The sequence below is a fragment of the Falco cherrug genome, chromosome 9, assembly GCF_023634085.1.
Source record: "Falco cherrug isolate bFalChe1 chromosome 9, bFalChe1.pri, whole genome shotgun sequence".
Classification (NCBI taxonomy): domain Eukaryota; kingdom Metazoa; phylum Chordata; class Aves; order Falconiformes; family Falconidae; genus Falco; species Falco cherrug.
This window is the reverse complement of record NC_073705.1, coordinates 53,833,071-53,850,990: the sequence shown is the minus strand read 5'-3', so window position 1 is coordinate 53,850,990 and position 17,920 is coordinate 53,833,071. Positions and strand designations below refer to the sequence as shown.

Below are 17,920 nucleotides of genomic sequence, written 5' to 3'. Positions count from 1 at the left end.
CCCATGGAGGTTGTGAGGTTATACAGAGGTTAGAACCTACAATAAGGGAAAACAACGTTGAAATCTGTGTCGTGAAAGTCAATCGCTAGGGAGACATGTGCTCATATGTTTCCATTTTAATTATGACATTATGAAAAAACATGTAAAATAATAATTTTTTTTTTAAAAGACAACCAAGAGAACTTTGATTACCTGCAAGAATGGTAAGACAGCTCCAACTTCTGTAAATACTTGTCTTTTGTTCATAAACCTCTTTCCTAGAGCTGTTGTGTATCTCTCAGCACCCCACAAATGTGACCACCCCTCATCTATTACTTTTTCTTCTTACTCATTTACTCAAATGACAGAAGCTGACTTCTATGAATTTCACACAGGAAATATACAACTGAAATATTATAACGAGAATTCAGACATTCATTTATGTGTAGCTGTTCTCAAGAATTTGAATTATCTTTCCTTTTTATTAGCTCCTGAAAGCCTGATGCAAGCTTTGGAAGATCTCGATTATCTAGCAGCCCTGGATAATGATGGAAACCTTTCTGAATTTGGAATTATTATGTCAGAATTTCCCCTGGATCCACAACTGTCAAAGTCAATTCTGGCTTCGTGTGAATTTGAGTGTGTTGATGAAATGCTCACCATTGCAGCCATGGTAACAGGTACTCATAGATAATGTCTTACTGCATTTCTTGTGCCACCTGCCAAGTCCACATAAACCTTTTCGAAGACTATTCCCAAGGGCAACCCAAAGGCAAACTTTTGTTATTCACATCCTGAGTATTTCAAGTAAATTAGTATCTTTGGCTGTTTAAGTCTTGATTTTACACATGCAATGAAACACAAGTAATGAACTTGTAAGTAGCACTCCATTTCCATGCTTCAGCTGCCCCACTGGCTTCCAACCTTTAGTCAGAAATCATACACTGAACATCCCTTCAAAATTAACTTTCTTATCTTGTATTCTGTACGTTTGCTACAGACTGGAGCAGCAAATTAGGGGAAGTTCTAATTATAAACAATACTGAACCGGTGACCTACATAAGAATCACATTGTGATCTTGTTTCTCCATTCAAATACTTTTTGAAAATAACCTAACCTTAAGTATCCATACCATTCTGTCCTGACGGATCACTCTGCTCCTACATGGCACTGTAAGACAAACCAGCTGGCCCCAAAGACTGGACACATGATGGCTGGAGCAAGAACATTTACATTAAAAGGTTGTTAACTATAAAACCGCTTTCATTGATGTGACAGAACTTTCAAACCAACGCATAAATCCGATACTTAAAACTTATTCACTCTGCAAAAGCTGCTGTTGGAATCTTAATACATCAAAGATGCACAAAATCAAAGATTTTGGGATAACTGAGAGGAGGGCAACTCCAGAAGTTCAAAGAGAAAATAATGATGCTGACCTCTCAGGATCCCACCAGATAATGCAGGGCAGGGCTAGACTTGCATCCCTTCAGGTCTCAGCGTTACACAGTGATGTTGGCTCCAGCAATATTTAGCTGTCCCACCCCTCTCTGGAGCAGCCTATGCTACTGGTTTTCTGGGATAACCCTAATACAGAACCAATGCTTGAAAGCTATCTGCTCAACAGCCGCCGTCTGGCACGGCATTGCTGTGCTCTGCCCAGAGGCAATATCCTCAGGCTTAGAAATCGGTGAGGAGCCGAGGACAGCAAGCTGCGTTAGTAGTTGTCCTTATAGTACAACTTGGGTTTATGACTCAGCTGGCTTGATTTTTAACAGGGGGCCTAAACTTGTGATAAAATTGTTAAGTACATACAACAAATATAAACGATGGAGCAGAGGCACACACCAGTTTTTTTTAAAAAAGCTCAGCCATCTCGCAAGACACAATTATGTTGCACAGTACCACAACAGAAGTAAAACGCAGCGCAAGGCACAAATTTCAACATATAGAGGCAAATTAAGGCATTACAGCCACAGATTTGGTTTCTTTCTATACTAAAGAAACCATATGCTTGGGTTCTGGATAAATTGGATCATGCCATTATAAAGCATTTTTGGCATCAGTCTAGGAGAAAGTTTTTCATCTTCTTTTGTGTTTACAGCACATTAACTAAAGGAGAGACTGAAAGGACATCCACATAAATAAAACCTTAGCAAATGCAATAGATTCAGTCCTTCACCAGCAATCCAACACTGAAGATGAAAGGGAACTGAGGAAGGAAAACAACAAAAATACCAGTGGAGTTACTATTTGTGCCTGCATCTGCATGTCTTAATAACCCCTGGCTTGATTTTTTTTCTAAGCTCCCAATTGCTTCTTACACGCACCTCCTGGAACAGAAGAGATTGCTCTTACTTGCTGGCGAAAATTCTCACACCCTGCAGGAGATCACTTTACACTTATCAATGTCTTCAACGCCTTCAAGGAAGTCAGTGCAAACTCCGCAAGCCAATGTAAGTGTACCCATACCAGACAAAATGAAGCACACTAAACAATCTGGAAAAAAAAAAAATTAAAAAAATTCTGAACAGTCATTACTAGCATTTATTTCATAAGCCCTTTTTGAATGATTCCTTCTAGATTTGCTAATTTGCAGGGAGAAACCAGAGATAGCAGCCATTGCAAATATTAGTTTTAGTTTATTAACCAATTAAAAATGACCTAGGATAGCACACCTCATCCAACAAGGGGACATAAGCGCCGTTAAAATTGTCATTGAAGGGACATTTACAAAAACGTAGTGATGGTGCCCCCTGTAAGAGCACTTCATCCAGGTTTAAGATGTGAAACAACATAAACTGTTGAGGAGGGACTCCACTCCCCCAGCAGCCTAACAATTCTGTTTTTCTCATAGCTGTCAACTAAAAGGGAAGTTTAAAGGAAAATACTGAAAGTAGCGAAGTTCACATTTACAGGAAACCAAATAAAAGCAAGAGGACTGCACTGCAAACAGAAGCTCTTCACAGCACTTTCCTGTGCTCAGAACACCTTGCTCAGGCTCATTTAGACTGAGTCCAGTATTTAAGAGAGTGGAGTGATAAATTCACACATACTGAGTAAAAACTTAGGACGGGACAGTGGGATTATTCCCCGTTCAGTCATGCTGAGTGCTAAAGCGAGGTCCAAGAAAACCTGTCCTTTACCAGCATACAGAATCGTTGTGTGATTGTAAACACTTGTGACTCCACTTCTACATCCTAGTCAAATCCAGAAATAAAGTCTGAAAATAGAGCTGCTACTCATTCTATTTGAAGCTATTACTTTTTACAGACCAAATAAGGGATTTCGAATATTTTTTATTCGGAAAGACAGGGTTAAAATTCTTTAAAACTAAGTAAGGATATCGAGTATTACCCACTCACTTTACAAGCAACATCAGTGAGCCTAAGCTGTCCACATGGCTCTTGCTATCAGAATTTTGGACAGCCTTGATGCAGCTACTCGTTCCAAAATGTTTTTAATCTATTGCACCAAAGAGCATTTTACAGAGCAGTGTATCTGTGGCTAGCACCTATCAGTAAGACTTTGCTTTAAGCCAAAATACTTTTTTTTCCTCCACAGACTACAGTAATGAGAAATGGTGTCGTGATTATTTTCTAAGCTGTTCTGCACTGAGGATGGCACAAATTATCAGAGCTGAACTAGTAGAGATTATGAAGCGTATTGAACTTCCCATTTCAGAACCGGACTTTGGATCCAACGAAAATATACTAAGCATTAAGAAATCTCTCTTATCTGGTTACTTTATGCACGTAAGGAAAATTATTGTGGTTTCATCTTACTGCATTGCTGAGTTATACAGAATGCTTTCAGAGAACGCAAGTTAGGTAGTGAAATCTCTTGATCATCAGAAAGGACAAAAGCCATTTTTCCACAGTGTAACAAACACTTCTGCCAATTCCAATCTTCTCCCTGTGCTTCAGCTATCACAGCATGACGTTCATACACCTCACTGCAAGAGGAGAACTGTCAATATGCCTTTCACTCAAAGAGCTCTTTTTACCTCAAAACACTCTTTAACTTGTAATATTCTCTCAAGACGTTATTTCCTTTTTGAAGATGTTTTTATGAAAATACCCTGGAAACAAAAGAACTCACTTCTTGAATATGTTTAGGTATACCATAATACACAGCTTTCTCCATCTCAACCAAATGAGGTACTCTTAACTGTAACTGTAAACACAAACAAGAAAGATTAATTTATTCCCACTTGAAAACATGCCTTGCTTCATACCACTATGTTCCTCCTAAATACAAGAATGACCCCTCCAAACTGCCCTACTTCAAGTGCCATGCCACACACTGCATTTTAAACTCTTAGAGTTCTTTAAAACTTGTTTTCACAGAGACCCTCCAAAGCCAAGTTCAGATACTTACCCTATAAGCCTGTCCTCATTTGTTGCAAACCGTTTCCTTTCAAATATACAGATCAACATTTTCTTCAAGCCTCATTTCATAGTATCCAGTCCCTAGCTTTCCCACAGAAATTTAGGCTCTCCCGTTGAAAGTATCTGAATGCAAATTTAACTTCTGGTTTTAATATAATAGGCAAACACTGATCTATGCATCTTGTACATTCAATTAAGTAACGGATAATTCTTTGCTTGCTTTTTTTTTTTTTTTAGATTGCTCGTGATGTAGATGGCTCAGGTAACTACTTAATGTTAACACACAGACAAGTGGCCCAGCTTCATCCTTTCTCATCATACTATAACACCAGAAGGATTCCTGAGTGGGTTTTATTCCATGAATTTAGTATATCAGAAAACAATTCCATCAGAGTCGTATCAGAGATATCACCCGATCTGTAAGTTAACAACAATGAAACTGTTTCATCACTCACACCTCTATCACAAAAGTATTAAGTCACAAAGAGGGTAAGGATATGTATGTACATTTGCAGCAATGCCTGGAGAAGGAAAAGATGACCAGAGTTGATTTTATCTCTGTCATAAAAAATAGCTGTCTTCTGGTTCTGTTGAGAATACATTCCAAACACAACTCACTCACTCTAGGCACAGATGTGGGTTTGAAAAAAAATAACCAGTAAAATAGGCATAAAAGGAAAGGTCAATCTTCATACCTAGTCAAGCAAGAGTTGGCATCACTGAAGGGGGAAGAAATTGTTGCTTTTCACACTTTTTATATAGTGAAAACACGTGGCATAGATTTTCTTTCTTGCCAGTATTCTTCTGTCACTGTGTTTAGCTTTGCTTAATTTTCATTGAGAACACTCACTGTGTTACAGCTCAATTACTAAAAAAAGGGAAGAACTGTGATCTCACGCCCTTACTACTCTCTTCCTGCAAAACAAAACATCGAAAATCAGGCTTCTGTAGTTCCTAATGTGTGCTGATCTGCTCAGGGACTGAAGTCAGTCTCAATGTCTGCCATGTAATTGTAACAAATTCATCCATTGAAAACACACCCTGTAAGTTGCTTAAGTTTCTTAAAAAGTAAAATATACGGGGGGGGGGGGGGGGGGGGGGGCGGGGCGGTCAAGGAAGAATTAATGCAGCAGTGTACCCATACATTAAATTTAGCTGAAAATTTCTTTGTTCCCTGAAAACCTATTTTCCAGTACATCTTTTTCTTCAAATGTTTTATGTACCCTGCCAGCTAAATCATTCCATGGCAACTGTTTATGGATTCAACAAAAGACTACAGTCTTCCTTCTGCAGCAATCTCTTTACACCAAGAGTATACATTTCACTGTCCTATCTTTTCTATTTCCAATCTTTATAAGAAAGCCTTTTTCATAATTCTATTGAACCTGAAGAATTGCTAATGCAATCGGTGGCATTGAGAATTGAACTACAATCCCCTGAATTACAGACCGAGTACCTTAAGCGCAAGACTACTGAAGGCACAAACTACTACGACATCTTGCAGAGAGTTTTGGTTTTCGGTTGAAATACCAACTTTGTAGCTGTATGCATCAGCATGTGGCTGATGTCTTCTGTACAAGCCTGGAAATAGCTATTCAAGCATTTCAAATTTCAATTAAAAAAATGATAATGTATTTGTCTTATTTTCTCACCAGATTCATGGAGCTGGTACCTCAGTATTATTTTAGCAATCTTCCACCTAGTGAAAGTAAGGATATTCTGCAGGAAGTGATCAAACACTTGTCACCTGTTTCAGCCATGAAGGAGGAACAGAAAACTAATGACGACAACAAAGAAAATGAAAAATCTCTCCAAACTCCCACTGAACACAGATGTATTATTCAGTGATTTTAGACTGAACTATCATAGAAATAAAAGCATTATATGCAATATACATCCTCATCTTAACCCATGTAATTATTTAGAACTTTCAACATAAACCTATTTAACAGAAGAAACTCAGAAAAAGCACTTTTCTTAACAAAAGGAGTTGCATGCATTATTTTGTAGCAAAACCATACAACCTAGTTTTGGTTAAAAACATACTGAGCAGATCTCCAAGTTTTCTTCGAACATCAGGTTTTTATTGACTGCTTAATGATGATACCAAAGTACAGAAAGATACAGTATTTAAAAATATTAATTTGATGGATATTTTTAGTTGTACCACCTATTTGTCTTGTAAGTGTAGAGAGGAATCATTTGAGCAGTACAAAATCATTAACTCAATAGCAGTCCTCTAAAAATATTGTGAAGTCATAGTTCTGCATGGCTGCTTGATAAAAAACCAGCATTTACAGGAACGTTCAGAGTGAGAGATAGTCTTTGAGTTTATCCATAATTGCATTAATTCCATCAGCTGGAACTATCATAACAGTCCGTAAAGGTTTCATTGGTACATCATCAAAGGACCATCTGCCACCCAAACAGGTGTCACTTTCCTCTTGCACGGAGTAGTTGAACTTCAGAAGGGCTTTCTAAACAACAGAAATAAAAGCATTAGGATTAAATTTTTTAATTAGTGTGAAGTAATACATCATCAAAACAAAGTAAAAATAATGACCCTATCATGCACATGCTTAATAAGAAGTTATTTTCTTCACTCTCAAAAGGTCCACCAAAAAAAACCCTACAAAAGAATCCACTATCAAGTATTTTAAACTATATGCTTTTCACATAATTTATATAATTCATATTAAATTCTAAAGTTATTGATATCATTATAGTTTGGTATCGGAAAAATGACCTAAGGGGGCGAGGGGGGGGGAATCAACACCTCCTTTATAAGCTTACAGTGCCCCATTTTAGACTGTTTAAGAGAGCATCTCCACTCCGTATTATCACATTAAGGAATGCTGACCCTTAGAAGCTGTTGTGCCAGCTAGCGGGGACTCCTGACCAGTAACAGGAATATGGGGCTCTTAAGAGTCCTTCAACCCTGGAGCAAGAGCAAACCACTAGCTGTGTAATTTTGAGAATTAGCAGATCAGCCACAGCCCAGATAAAAGGAACAGCACGAGAGTGCAAGTAGCGCAGAGCCTGCAATAAAGACGATAGCTTCGTGTGGACAACATGTGGAAGGCCTGTAGCAAGATGCAGGCTCTGCTCTTTTCATGGCCTACTCTGAAACTGCTCAGTCCTAAAAATCAAGGTACCTGTAAGAATATGTAGTACAGTAATCCTCTCTTTCACCTTGCCAGTAGAAATTAAGTATTAAGGGGATAGGTAATAATATAAATCCTGAGCAGAATTTCAAAAAGCTTTTGGAAAATCCCTAGATGGCTGGAGCCACTGAAAGACAATATTAATAAAAGGATGCTTCTTAAAATATGTAGGTGTCCATAACATGTATTCTTTCTCTTCAGTGATATATACTGTATACATATAGAACTGTGCCTCTTTATTAGCCTTCCTAGACAAAATGCCAGACGGATAGAAAAACTTACCCAACAAACACTTCCAGTTCTCACACAAGTCAGATTACAAAGTATGAACTGAACTCCTAAGTAGAAAAACTCATCTAACCTCTTCCCTTTGCAGGGAAAGTTAAGATCCAGTCTCCCTTTAGGTTTGTTATTTACTAACAGTATCTCAAGGCTGTAAATTTAATTTTGGAAGAACAATCACATTAATTGAGTGGCTTTGCTCAAGAACAAACAATTTAAGCAATGGAGGCTCTAAACCTTTGATCAATTCCAAGTCTGGTTATAACAGAGATTTTCTTCTGCTCCCTCAATAACATTTTAAGGAACAGAATAAAGCACAGGGAACTGACAAGTGCAAAAAGCTTCTCTCTATTTTATATGGCTCCAAGCCTCTGCCTCACCACATTTAATACTATTGTATAGCAATCTAATTAATGTTTCATGTGATCAAGAAGGAAATACACTCTAACACTAATTTAACACATATACATCATTAAGTACAGAGACTCACTTAATCTAATAGCCTCCCTCATGTTTTAAAAGAATTTATTAACAACACGAGAAAGGCTGTTGGAAAGAAAAGCATGTTCAGATCGAGTCTATCCACTTGAATTGACAATTCTTGCAATTTTGATAAAAGCAGAAAATTAGTCTTTAAGATGCCAATCAAAACAACAAAACAGAAATAAATACAAAATAGGCCTCTGAGAACGTAATGCCTGTGGACACGTGCGCATCACACACTTCTCCCCTTCAGTTTTTCAGTAAGGTTTTTACATGGACTTCATACTCAGCTGGTAAAGGTGCTGTGGCAGGAACACAAAAATCCCAAACATGTTACTGCATAGAGGCTACAACAGTATTCCCTATAGCTAACAATTAATTCACCCACTTACATTTTTCTTCTTCCCAAGAAATAAAATTACGGCCATATTATAGCCTCTAACAGAGAATGTCATGAATAATTACCTACAGAAACCTTTGCCATTAACCATATGACACATGTGCAAGTATTTTCTCCTGTAGGCACTGCCAGAAATAAAAAATAATGGTATCTTGAAAAAGCAATAATATTGTAGAATAATATTGTTAAAGCTTTGGGAAAAAAAATAAAGAACAATGAAAAAGTCTTTGCATTTCAAAGTATATTTTTAATCTAATTTCCTGCATCTTTCCCTCGCCTGATTTGGCTTGGGACCTGCAGAATCGTGTAAACAGGTTGCCTTAGGAAAGAGGAAGTAATATTTTAATCTCAGTATTGTAGCATTTTTTTATTAATATACTTGTTCTGAGTAGAAGAGAGACAGGAAAGGGAAGTGATAGCTATTTGTTTGGATCTTCAGAAGTTTTTTATTCTTATTTCTTGAAAGTAACAGGTATCCAAAAGCAAACAGATAAATCAGCTTTCCATATAGTATCAGCAACAACACAAAGGCACAGCTTGGCATCTGTTAAGTTTCTTGGGAAGAGATCTCAAGCAATGCATTTCACTAGATTACCAAACCTAAATAAAGCCTCAACAGCTGTTTCTTTCTGACACAGGACTAACTATTAGGGGCAAGGAAAAGAGATCTGTGTATTTAAGTATTAACATGCATTGCAGATGCTGATCGAGACTCTAACAACAGAAGATTTTTTTGAATATTTATTCATCTAAGTGCTTAAAGCTGTGACACATGATTAAGTTAGAGCACCCTTGCAAGTTACTACCTGTTGTTTGCACTGCCACTCTTGGGCACTTGTGACGTAAATCATGTTAGCTTGAATCTCACTGACAGACATTCAGGCTAACCTGCCCCTCCTGCAGTGTGCACACCCACAGTCACACTGCTCTGTTCAGCTGGCACAGCCATTTAGCAAGTCTTCCACATTTCTGATTATTCAGATTAAAGACGACAACTGCACTGCTGCCAAAACAAAAGAAACTTCTTTAAACTCAGGAGGCCTGGGACATGCTGCTAAATTCAATACCCAGATTTGTTACCATTTGTTTGTCCTAAAAATGTAGATATTCCATTCACGGGATTTCAACAAGTCTGACAATTACTACATTCAATTCAATCTCTTTGGCACTGCTACACGAGTAAAGAGATGAAGTTTGTTAATTCTTTGAGGCCAAGACACTAGCCTCAAGACAAAGCAACACCTGATCTTTCCCCTAAAGTCTCTCATTATTGCAGGTATTCTCTGAATTTTTTTCCATTATCCTCATAGCACTGGAGACCCTATCAGGTAGTAACGCTGCTACAGGCAGTCTATGCCGCAAAGTCTTATAGCCAGGTTAATTGTGACCCGACACAAATAACATAATAGTCAATTCATGCCAATACAGAGTATTAGTTTAATAATGTGGACTTATGGATGGCACACCTCTCCATAACTCTGTAAGTACAAAAAGTGTAGTGTTCAACACACAAAAATAGGTTGCTTGCCCACCCCTCAAAACTAGTCTAAAAAAAGCAGGATTCAATATAAAGATACGTGACCATATCTTTTCAAAAGCCTTCCCTGAATTTAAGGTGAAATACCTTTTTTGCCGATAAGAAAAATAATATTATAAATTAAATTTCATATGGTACCTCATAAAAGAATTCTTCCTCTGCATTTGCAAACATTAATTCCTCCTTTTGCCGATTTCTTCCTTCCTTCCTCTTAGAATTACTCTTCGTGGCTTCTGTAAAGGTCTTGCTGACAAGGAGGTAGTAGTGGCACTTTCCACAAGGTTTGTTTGTTCTCTCTGCCTCTGTCAACTCTTTCCTAAAGATAAATAGATGTTTATACACAGAATTTAAAAATATGTTTACATACACAATTTAAACCCTCAACAAGCAAACCTTATAATGCATTACTACAGAAAGGATATTGAGATTGGAGCCTATTTTTTAACAGTTGCCTCAGAAAACAGATTTTGCATATGCATTCCTAGTATTTAAACACACTATTGGCACTTCAAAACAATAAAAAGATGGATGTCTTTCCACACTTCACAATATAACCCTTTTTCCCAGAATCTTGTTCATGGTAGGGTCTGTGAAATGATTCTAAGTGCAGCTCTGCTGGAAACACATCAGACTATCACCTCTATGAAGAACAATAGCTGAAGAGCCAGAAAATACTCTTGCCCACCCTTGTGTTAAACTTGTCACTGCAACACTCCAAAATCATTAAGAGAAAGAGACTGAGATCTGAATTTGAGTTGTGACAAGTGCTATACTAGTGGTAAACCTCAAAGCTAAGTCTTCAAACACCTCATTCCTTTCTCTAAAAACCTTCCTGACCATCCCTATCAACACATTTATTTTTACAACAAAGCAGTAATTTCTTGAAGCTCTGTTTTATTGCTGTCATGGCTCATTTAAACAGTCAACTTAATTTAACTTCTAATCCCACCTCACAGGAGAAAAAAGAAGAAAAAAAATAAAATTAACAATCTTCATTTGATCACTGGAGTTCCTTAAAAATTGTAATTTTCTGGCTGTCAGCATGGCACTAAAACAATATAATGCTGTATCTCAGTGGATTCCTTTACTTACTGCCCCCCAGCCTATGATATAAACCCATTAACTGGTAGACTACCCAGCATCTAACCTGCTTTAGTCATTTACTTGAAACTAATCAAAACACTGCATATTGTTTTCTTGTGCCAGAACTCATCCACCTTGTAAGCCTGTCCCTCGGTCTGAATCTTCCCTTCCAGAGCCAGACATTAACACACGAGCAGAAACATCCAAGCTGCTCATCATCAGCATGCTATAAAAACTTCTCATTTTAAATTTTTCCCAGATCAGTAGGAAATACTCTGCAATATAGATAAACTATAACATACACACAGCTATTTCTGCAGTAGAACAGCATACATTCTTAGATTACTTCCTCTATCTTACCGAGTTTGAAAAGCTTAAAGATATAAAAATATTTTTAAATTAACTGAAGACCTTATGTGAGATGAAAATATTTTTTTCTGGGGAAAAAAAAAAATGAAGCAAAAGTACTATTCAACATCATGTCAAAAAAACCCCAAAGAAACTTACTGAAGCTGCTGGTGCATGGGCAGAGCAATCTGCGGTGGTACATTAATGAATCTTTCACTTAGTATAAGACCCACAGGCTTAGTACTGTCATTTAGAAGCTTATTCAGTTGTTCAACTACATGCTGTTCGCAACTCTTCTCACACCGACTCAGAATCAGCTCTTTGATTTGTTCAGCAGACTGTGTACCCTAGAATCAAAAGGTGTATTTTCTTTACATTATAAAACAATTATTTACACAGAAAACCTCGAATGTGTACTTCAAGGGAATATTCTACAGGCCTACTGGCAATTTCTGTAACCAGTCTCTAAAGCACTATACAATTTCTCTGAAATTATTTACCAACCCTGAAGCTGAGGGCAAACAAAGGTTTGTAACTGATAGGAATGCAGCTAGGAGCTGCAACACCAACACACTCAACAGCAAAACTCAAAAGCTGTGAGAGATGAAAATCAAGAAATGTAAGAGGATGGCAGCTCAGTCACCCTGGAAATACTATTTGACCTAATTTTAACTCTCTATGCCATTCTTTGCTTTATGTTTGACCTCCAGCAAGTTACACAGGACTAGATCCAAAAGCAAGCTAAGTGATGTGCAGCCTTTATGACCATAGTCCTCCACGGTGAAATTCAAAATCCTGATCCAGCTGTCTAGGCTTGTAACAAAAGGCAGGAAAGCAGGACACAGTCTCACTACTGTCTAGACATTAATGAGGAATACTAACCTTTCTTTCTGTTAAGTTTAAGCAGCTTATAAAACCAAAGACTTCATCATCATCTTCGTCATCATCACTACTGTCTTCTTGGACTTCTGCTTGCTATTTAATGAAAGAAAAAGCAACAACTCATACTGACATTCTATTTCTGCTCTGCAGCAAAAAAATGGGAGTTTTTTTCTTTCCAGAAGATGCTTGGTAGATGACAACCATCCAGGTAATCTGTACAAACACAAAACCTACAAATTCTGGTTATGGTTATGAAAGTGCTGCATCCCTGAATGTCTCTGTGTACTTAAAGCCAGCTATATAGAGAGCCAGGTTATCTGCCTTCTACAGTAGGGTCTTTTGAAAGGCACTAAAATTTGCTAGCTTACATTTAATAAGCAGCATCTCAGTACAAGGGATGGAAATATCTTAAGCAAAACCCAATTTTCTTCGGTTTCTAACATAGGGAAGTAAACCTGCGAAGTCTTGAAAAGCACACAGCAATAGAGCTTTGACAGAGAGAGAAACAAAAAGCTCAACAAAACTCCAGAACGAAAAAATTGGGAAAGAACAGGGGGTCATGCAATTGTAACATAAGGATCATATTAAACATGGGAAGAAAAACTGTTGGCACAGGACAAAAAGGGAATGTACAGCAAAGGTACCATGTAACATGGTAAACAGCACAACTGTGTGACGGGAGCAGTTTGAAAGCAAGGTGGCCGTGATGTTGTGAGCACCATACAGTACTGAACAACTTCCTAGCCAGGAGCAATTCAGGAGCCTCTGCAGAGCGCTCCATTGCCACAGCAGAACTTGTTTAGGACTCATTTTGGGATCCTTTCCTATGCACAAAGAACTCTGCACAAAAAGAAACTGCATGCAGGACGTTTTTGGTCTGACGTTGGGAAATCACAAGGTCATGTTTCTTATGAAGATGGTAACAAATTTCTCCATAGCATTTTCAGCATTACTACTCTACTACTAAAAATTCAGAGAGACAAGTGAAAAGCCTTCCATACATAAAAAGAAATCAACCAAAATAAGAAATCAAATTCCTTGTTTGCTTGAAAGTAGACATGGAAACTTTCAGCTCCCCTAGAAGAATCCTCCTCAAAGCAAAAAAGGAAGCAAGCATACAAATTACAAAAACAGGATCCCCTTCTGAAAGCCTGTTATGTCTTCTCAACAGAAAAAAGTATTGTACTTCATTCAAAAATGTAAACTGTCTTACCTTGATAACACTTCCAATATGATTCTGTTGTATTAATATATCAGTTAATTCAGCAGTGTTAACAGGAGCTTTTAGAAACAACTGGAAAATAGGAAACAGGTATTAAGAAGTTTTAGACCTGATGACATATCATGGGCCACTTAGGAAATAAAGTCAGTAATTTCTCCAAGTTGTTATGCAATACTCTCTTCCACTGTTAATTTCCATTTAGTGACTTTAACTTTCTTCAATACAATAATGTAAAGACTAAAAATCAGCTTCTTGAAGCACTTGTTCCTTGACCCTCCACAAGCTGCTATTTTGCATACCTGATATCCTTTTGAGTTTGGTATGATCTGAATGCTTGCTGAGCATAGACTTACTACAGAAACAGCCAAAAGAAGACTGGCGGCTGCCACATTGAACACACACATCATTCGTTCGTCTGTTTTTTTAAGGGCTAAATTTTACCAAAAAAAAAAACCCCTCCAGGAAGCTGACTAACATTGTCAGCCCAGGTTTTCTGGGCAGCAGCTAACACAATGGAGATGGAAAAATTATACATACTGTGGAAAAACAGTCCTACAGTTCACTGGGTAAAGTTCTTGAAACCATGGTTTAGGAGACACATATTCACTGTGGCTGTAATTACTTAATATTCATGAGCTGAAGCACAGCAAACTAAGAATCAATACAGATAATGTGCACTGATGACTGTATAACTCTAGATATTATCAATGGACATATCAACCAAGATAATAAGAAGTCAAAGTACCTGTTGTAGTAATTTCTTTATCCCGTTACAGTCATTGTCTGATATGGAATGTGCTTCAAATTCAATATTCACTTCCTATGAAGAAGTAAAATGGAGAATATCAAACACACCTGGCAAGAAGCTATATCAAAAGAAGGCTAAACAATATAAAACTTCAAGACAAGTAATGGTCAACATCAGAAATAGAACTTATTTCCATCTCTCGGTAACCTCAGCAATTGTTATCGTTCCTTCTGTAATCTTTAGACAGCATCTGCGAAAGTAACTTTATAAAACTAACTTACAAATTGTGTTGTAATCAAACCTATAATGCTTTGTTCCTGCAATCTGGTTCACACAATTACGTTCACCGTAACCACATAGACTCTTACTCTAGAAAGGCATGATCCAGGCAGTTAAACTTTTAAAACTGCACTACTGCCGTGCAATGCCTTGGCTAAAGATGAAGATTGCTGCAGACTTTTAAATAATTACATCCAAAACAATGCTCTGCTATTTCTTCAAATCCTAATGGTATCATTAACCCCACTCTGGAAGCCTGCTCAGTAGGCGCACAATGAGACCCACTCACAGCAAAAGCAGAATGTGACCTCCTGCTTCTCCTTTCAGAACAAAGGCTGCGCACCTAGCAAACGGTTTTACTGGTATTCCATATTAACAGTACTGCCTGCCAAGGTTGCCTTGCCTGCTCAAGATCATCCAAACATACTTTGCCTTTTAACTGTCAGTTTGAATTCCACCTTCTGAACAATCTAAGCAACTGAGCCTTATTTTTGTCACCAATGAAGACTCATAACTCTCTCCTATCCTATACTGAGGTCATGGTCCTTACGGTCCACTGGGAGAACAGTGTTAAAGGCCTGTTTACAATGTTGAAAACAGATACATAACCACTTTGTAGGGTAATAAAAATCAGGAGACATGCTCAGATACTTTTCTATGGTCTAGTAAAGCAAGGAAGCTCTACAGAGGTAACTGAGAGCACATAATTTACTTGAGAAGCTATCAATATAAGAAAACAGATTTTATCTTTGGTGTATACAGCATTCACTCCTGGCATCCAGGAACTTTCTGACTGCTTTAAAATTCAAGGATCTCACTGAATGATTAAGCCAGTAAATTCTAAACAAAACACAGTTTACAGTGGTTCTGAATACTGTGCAAACCACAGCCATAAAATTGATATAAACCACAGAAGCGCTAGATGTTCTAACACTGGTCTTGCTTCATAGCTTTCCCACTACCCAAAGTAACAGCCTAGTATGACAGTTTACAAACCCTCCATCTTTCATCTATTAAAAAAAAAAAAAAAAGCAAATGGAGACTCATCATATATTCATATATTTTGGTGTGTCCTGTCTGGATGCTCTGTGCTTATTCTCTTCCCCCTGGACTGCATCCAAAGCAAAGCAAGACTATGCAGAACAAGCTGTACTGTGCAATACTCTGCTACGTATGACACAGCAGTAAGCAAAGCTCCTTCTCAGCAACCAGGTGCCACTTAGCCATCATGCTGCTGTTCTCAGACTGACAGAACTACCACATGCCCCTTCCTATAAAGAAGACATCTGCCTGAAGGAAGAGATTTTCCATTTCCACCTGAAGTGGCAAGAGACAAAGGGAAAGACTAATATGGCAAAAATAAAAATGCCAAGAATTGCAGAGAAACAAATGCCCTTTAAGTACATAAGTTCTTTTAAGTGTGTACTGAATTTTTGTAACTGTACAATTCTTTAATAGGAACAAGGCACACCTTGACATCTTTTACAAGAATTGAGAGATACTCAATGTACCTTTCTATGAAGACTTCCAAACTGAAATAGATGTAATAGTGATATATCATCCTCAAAAGCTGGAACACTAAAGTAAGCATTACATTGCAAATTTTATCCAGCACACAAACAATTGCAAATAAAATGCAGTACCACACACCAGTGCAGGAAACGGAAACCATCCTCAAAAGCCCTGCCACTGAAGACTCAAGTCTTCACCCACAAGCACCACAACAAAACCACTGTCCTTTCTACATTATGCAGGAATGCCATCCACTTTTAAAAAAGAAAAGGAAAAAAAAGGATTATTACCATTAGCTTTAATTTCATAGCTTCTAGACACTAGTGTAACATCTATCAGTTTACAAACACTGATTAGTACACGTAGTAGCAGTGCTAGCCAAGAACTTTACAAACATACGTTAGCTCCAACTAAGTCAGTCACTTAATGTGGCACACATTTCTAGCAAATGATAAATGTGCTTTTCCATCATGACTAAGAAGACAATTAAGCCTGCAGTTTTTATCACATGGTATCCTTTTAAAAGAGGTAGGGTTTGGGGTTTTTATTTGCTAATTTGCTAACTAAAGCCTCATCTAAGAAAAAGGAAGATAATAAACTCAAAGCAAAAACGTAGTCAAGACAATCGAGTTAAAATATTTAGTTTGAAATATACTGGGTTAAAACAGACAGGTCTGTTCTCTGACTCTTCTAAGCCCTGTGGAAACGACAGATTGCCTTATCATCCGTCCCTGAGTTCAAACTCGGTGTGTATCTCCCTCCTTCCTGCAAAGGGGGCTCCTGCTCCCCCCTCAGTGCTGTGTTTCACGGCTCAATAAAGCATTTTCACCCATGTCTAGGCCCAGAAAGGCGTGCGGGGGGAAAGACAAGTGTGTGCGCTCGGAAAAGCAATTAAAATGTTATTTCCGTGGGGCCTGGTGTTTTTTCTACTCCCCCCCCCAAAAAAAAAAAAAAAAAAATTATAACAAATCATCTGTGCCAAAGCACTATTTCAAGCGGCTGCCTCCAGGCCCACAAAAACCCCGCACGCCGGGGCCAAGCCTGCACAACTGACTGCGGCCTCGGGGACCTCTGCATTTAAAAAAACAAACAAACAAACAAAAAAAACCCAAAACCAGAAAGAAAACAAACAAAAATCAGACTCTCCACAAAAATTACAGAATTCCCCTCACACGGCCGCTCGCCGACAGACACCACGGCGCCCCCCGCGCTGTAACCCAGGAACACGAACCCGCGCCCAGCGCCGGGCCGCAGCCCCGGGTGCCCCGCAGGGGCTGTGCAGGGGGCACCCCCCCAACCAGCTTCCAGCCGCAGCTCCGGCTGTCGCTGCCTGTCGCGGTACGACTTGTCCGAGAGCGGAGCCAGAGAGGAGGGGGCGGCCGCGGAGGCGGGCAGGGGGCGGCCGCGTCGGAGCGGCACCCAGCGGGCGGGGGGGCGCGGGCCGCCTGAAGGCCGCGAGGGTCCCGCTCACCTCACCGAGCTCCTCCGAGCCCGACTCCGAGTCCGACTCGCCCGACTCCGGCTCCGAGCCGCTCTCCCCGGCGGGGGCCGGGGCCTGGGGCTGGGGCTGTGGCTGGGCCCGGGCCCGCCGCTTGGCCGGCGTGGCCAT

At 38.9% G+C, this 17,920-nt stretch overlaps 2 protein-coding genes across 2 annotated transcripts in view; one reads left to right on the top strand and one right to left on the bottom strand.

The window, feature by feature from the left end:
• The window catches only part of DHX32 (DEAH-box helicase 32 (putative)), a 26,172-nt gene extending 19,953 nt beyond the window's left edge, over positions 1–6,219 (top strand). Inside the window, exons 7-11 of the mRNA XM_005439246.4 lie at positions 468–659; positions 2,287–2,436; positions 3,545–3,735; positions 4,609–4,790; positions 6,027–6,219. Of these exons, the coding sequence (XP_005439303.3) occupies positions 468–659; positions 2,287–2,436; positions 3,545–3,735; positions 4,609–4,790; positions 6,027–6,219 (908 nt within the window). The remainder of the gene's footprint in view (positions 1–467; positions 660–2,286; positions 2,437–3,544; positions 3,736–4,608; positions 4,791–6,026) is intronic.
• BCCIP (BRCA2 and CDKN1A interacting protein) lies at positions 4,707–17,920 on the bottom strand. Its single transcript, XM_055721164.1, has 7 exons — positions 17,783–17,920; positions 14,518–14,592; positions 13,764–13,844; positions 12,551–12,643; positions 11,828–12,015; positions 10,376–10,553; positions 4,707–6,848 (listed from the first exon to the last, which is right to left on the bottom strand). Exons 1-7 carry the CDS (start codon positions 17,918–17,920, stop codon positions 6,678–6,680), a joined length of 924 nt encoding a protein of 307 aa, XP_055577139.1. The 3' UTR covers positions 4,707–6,677.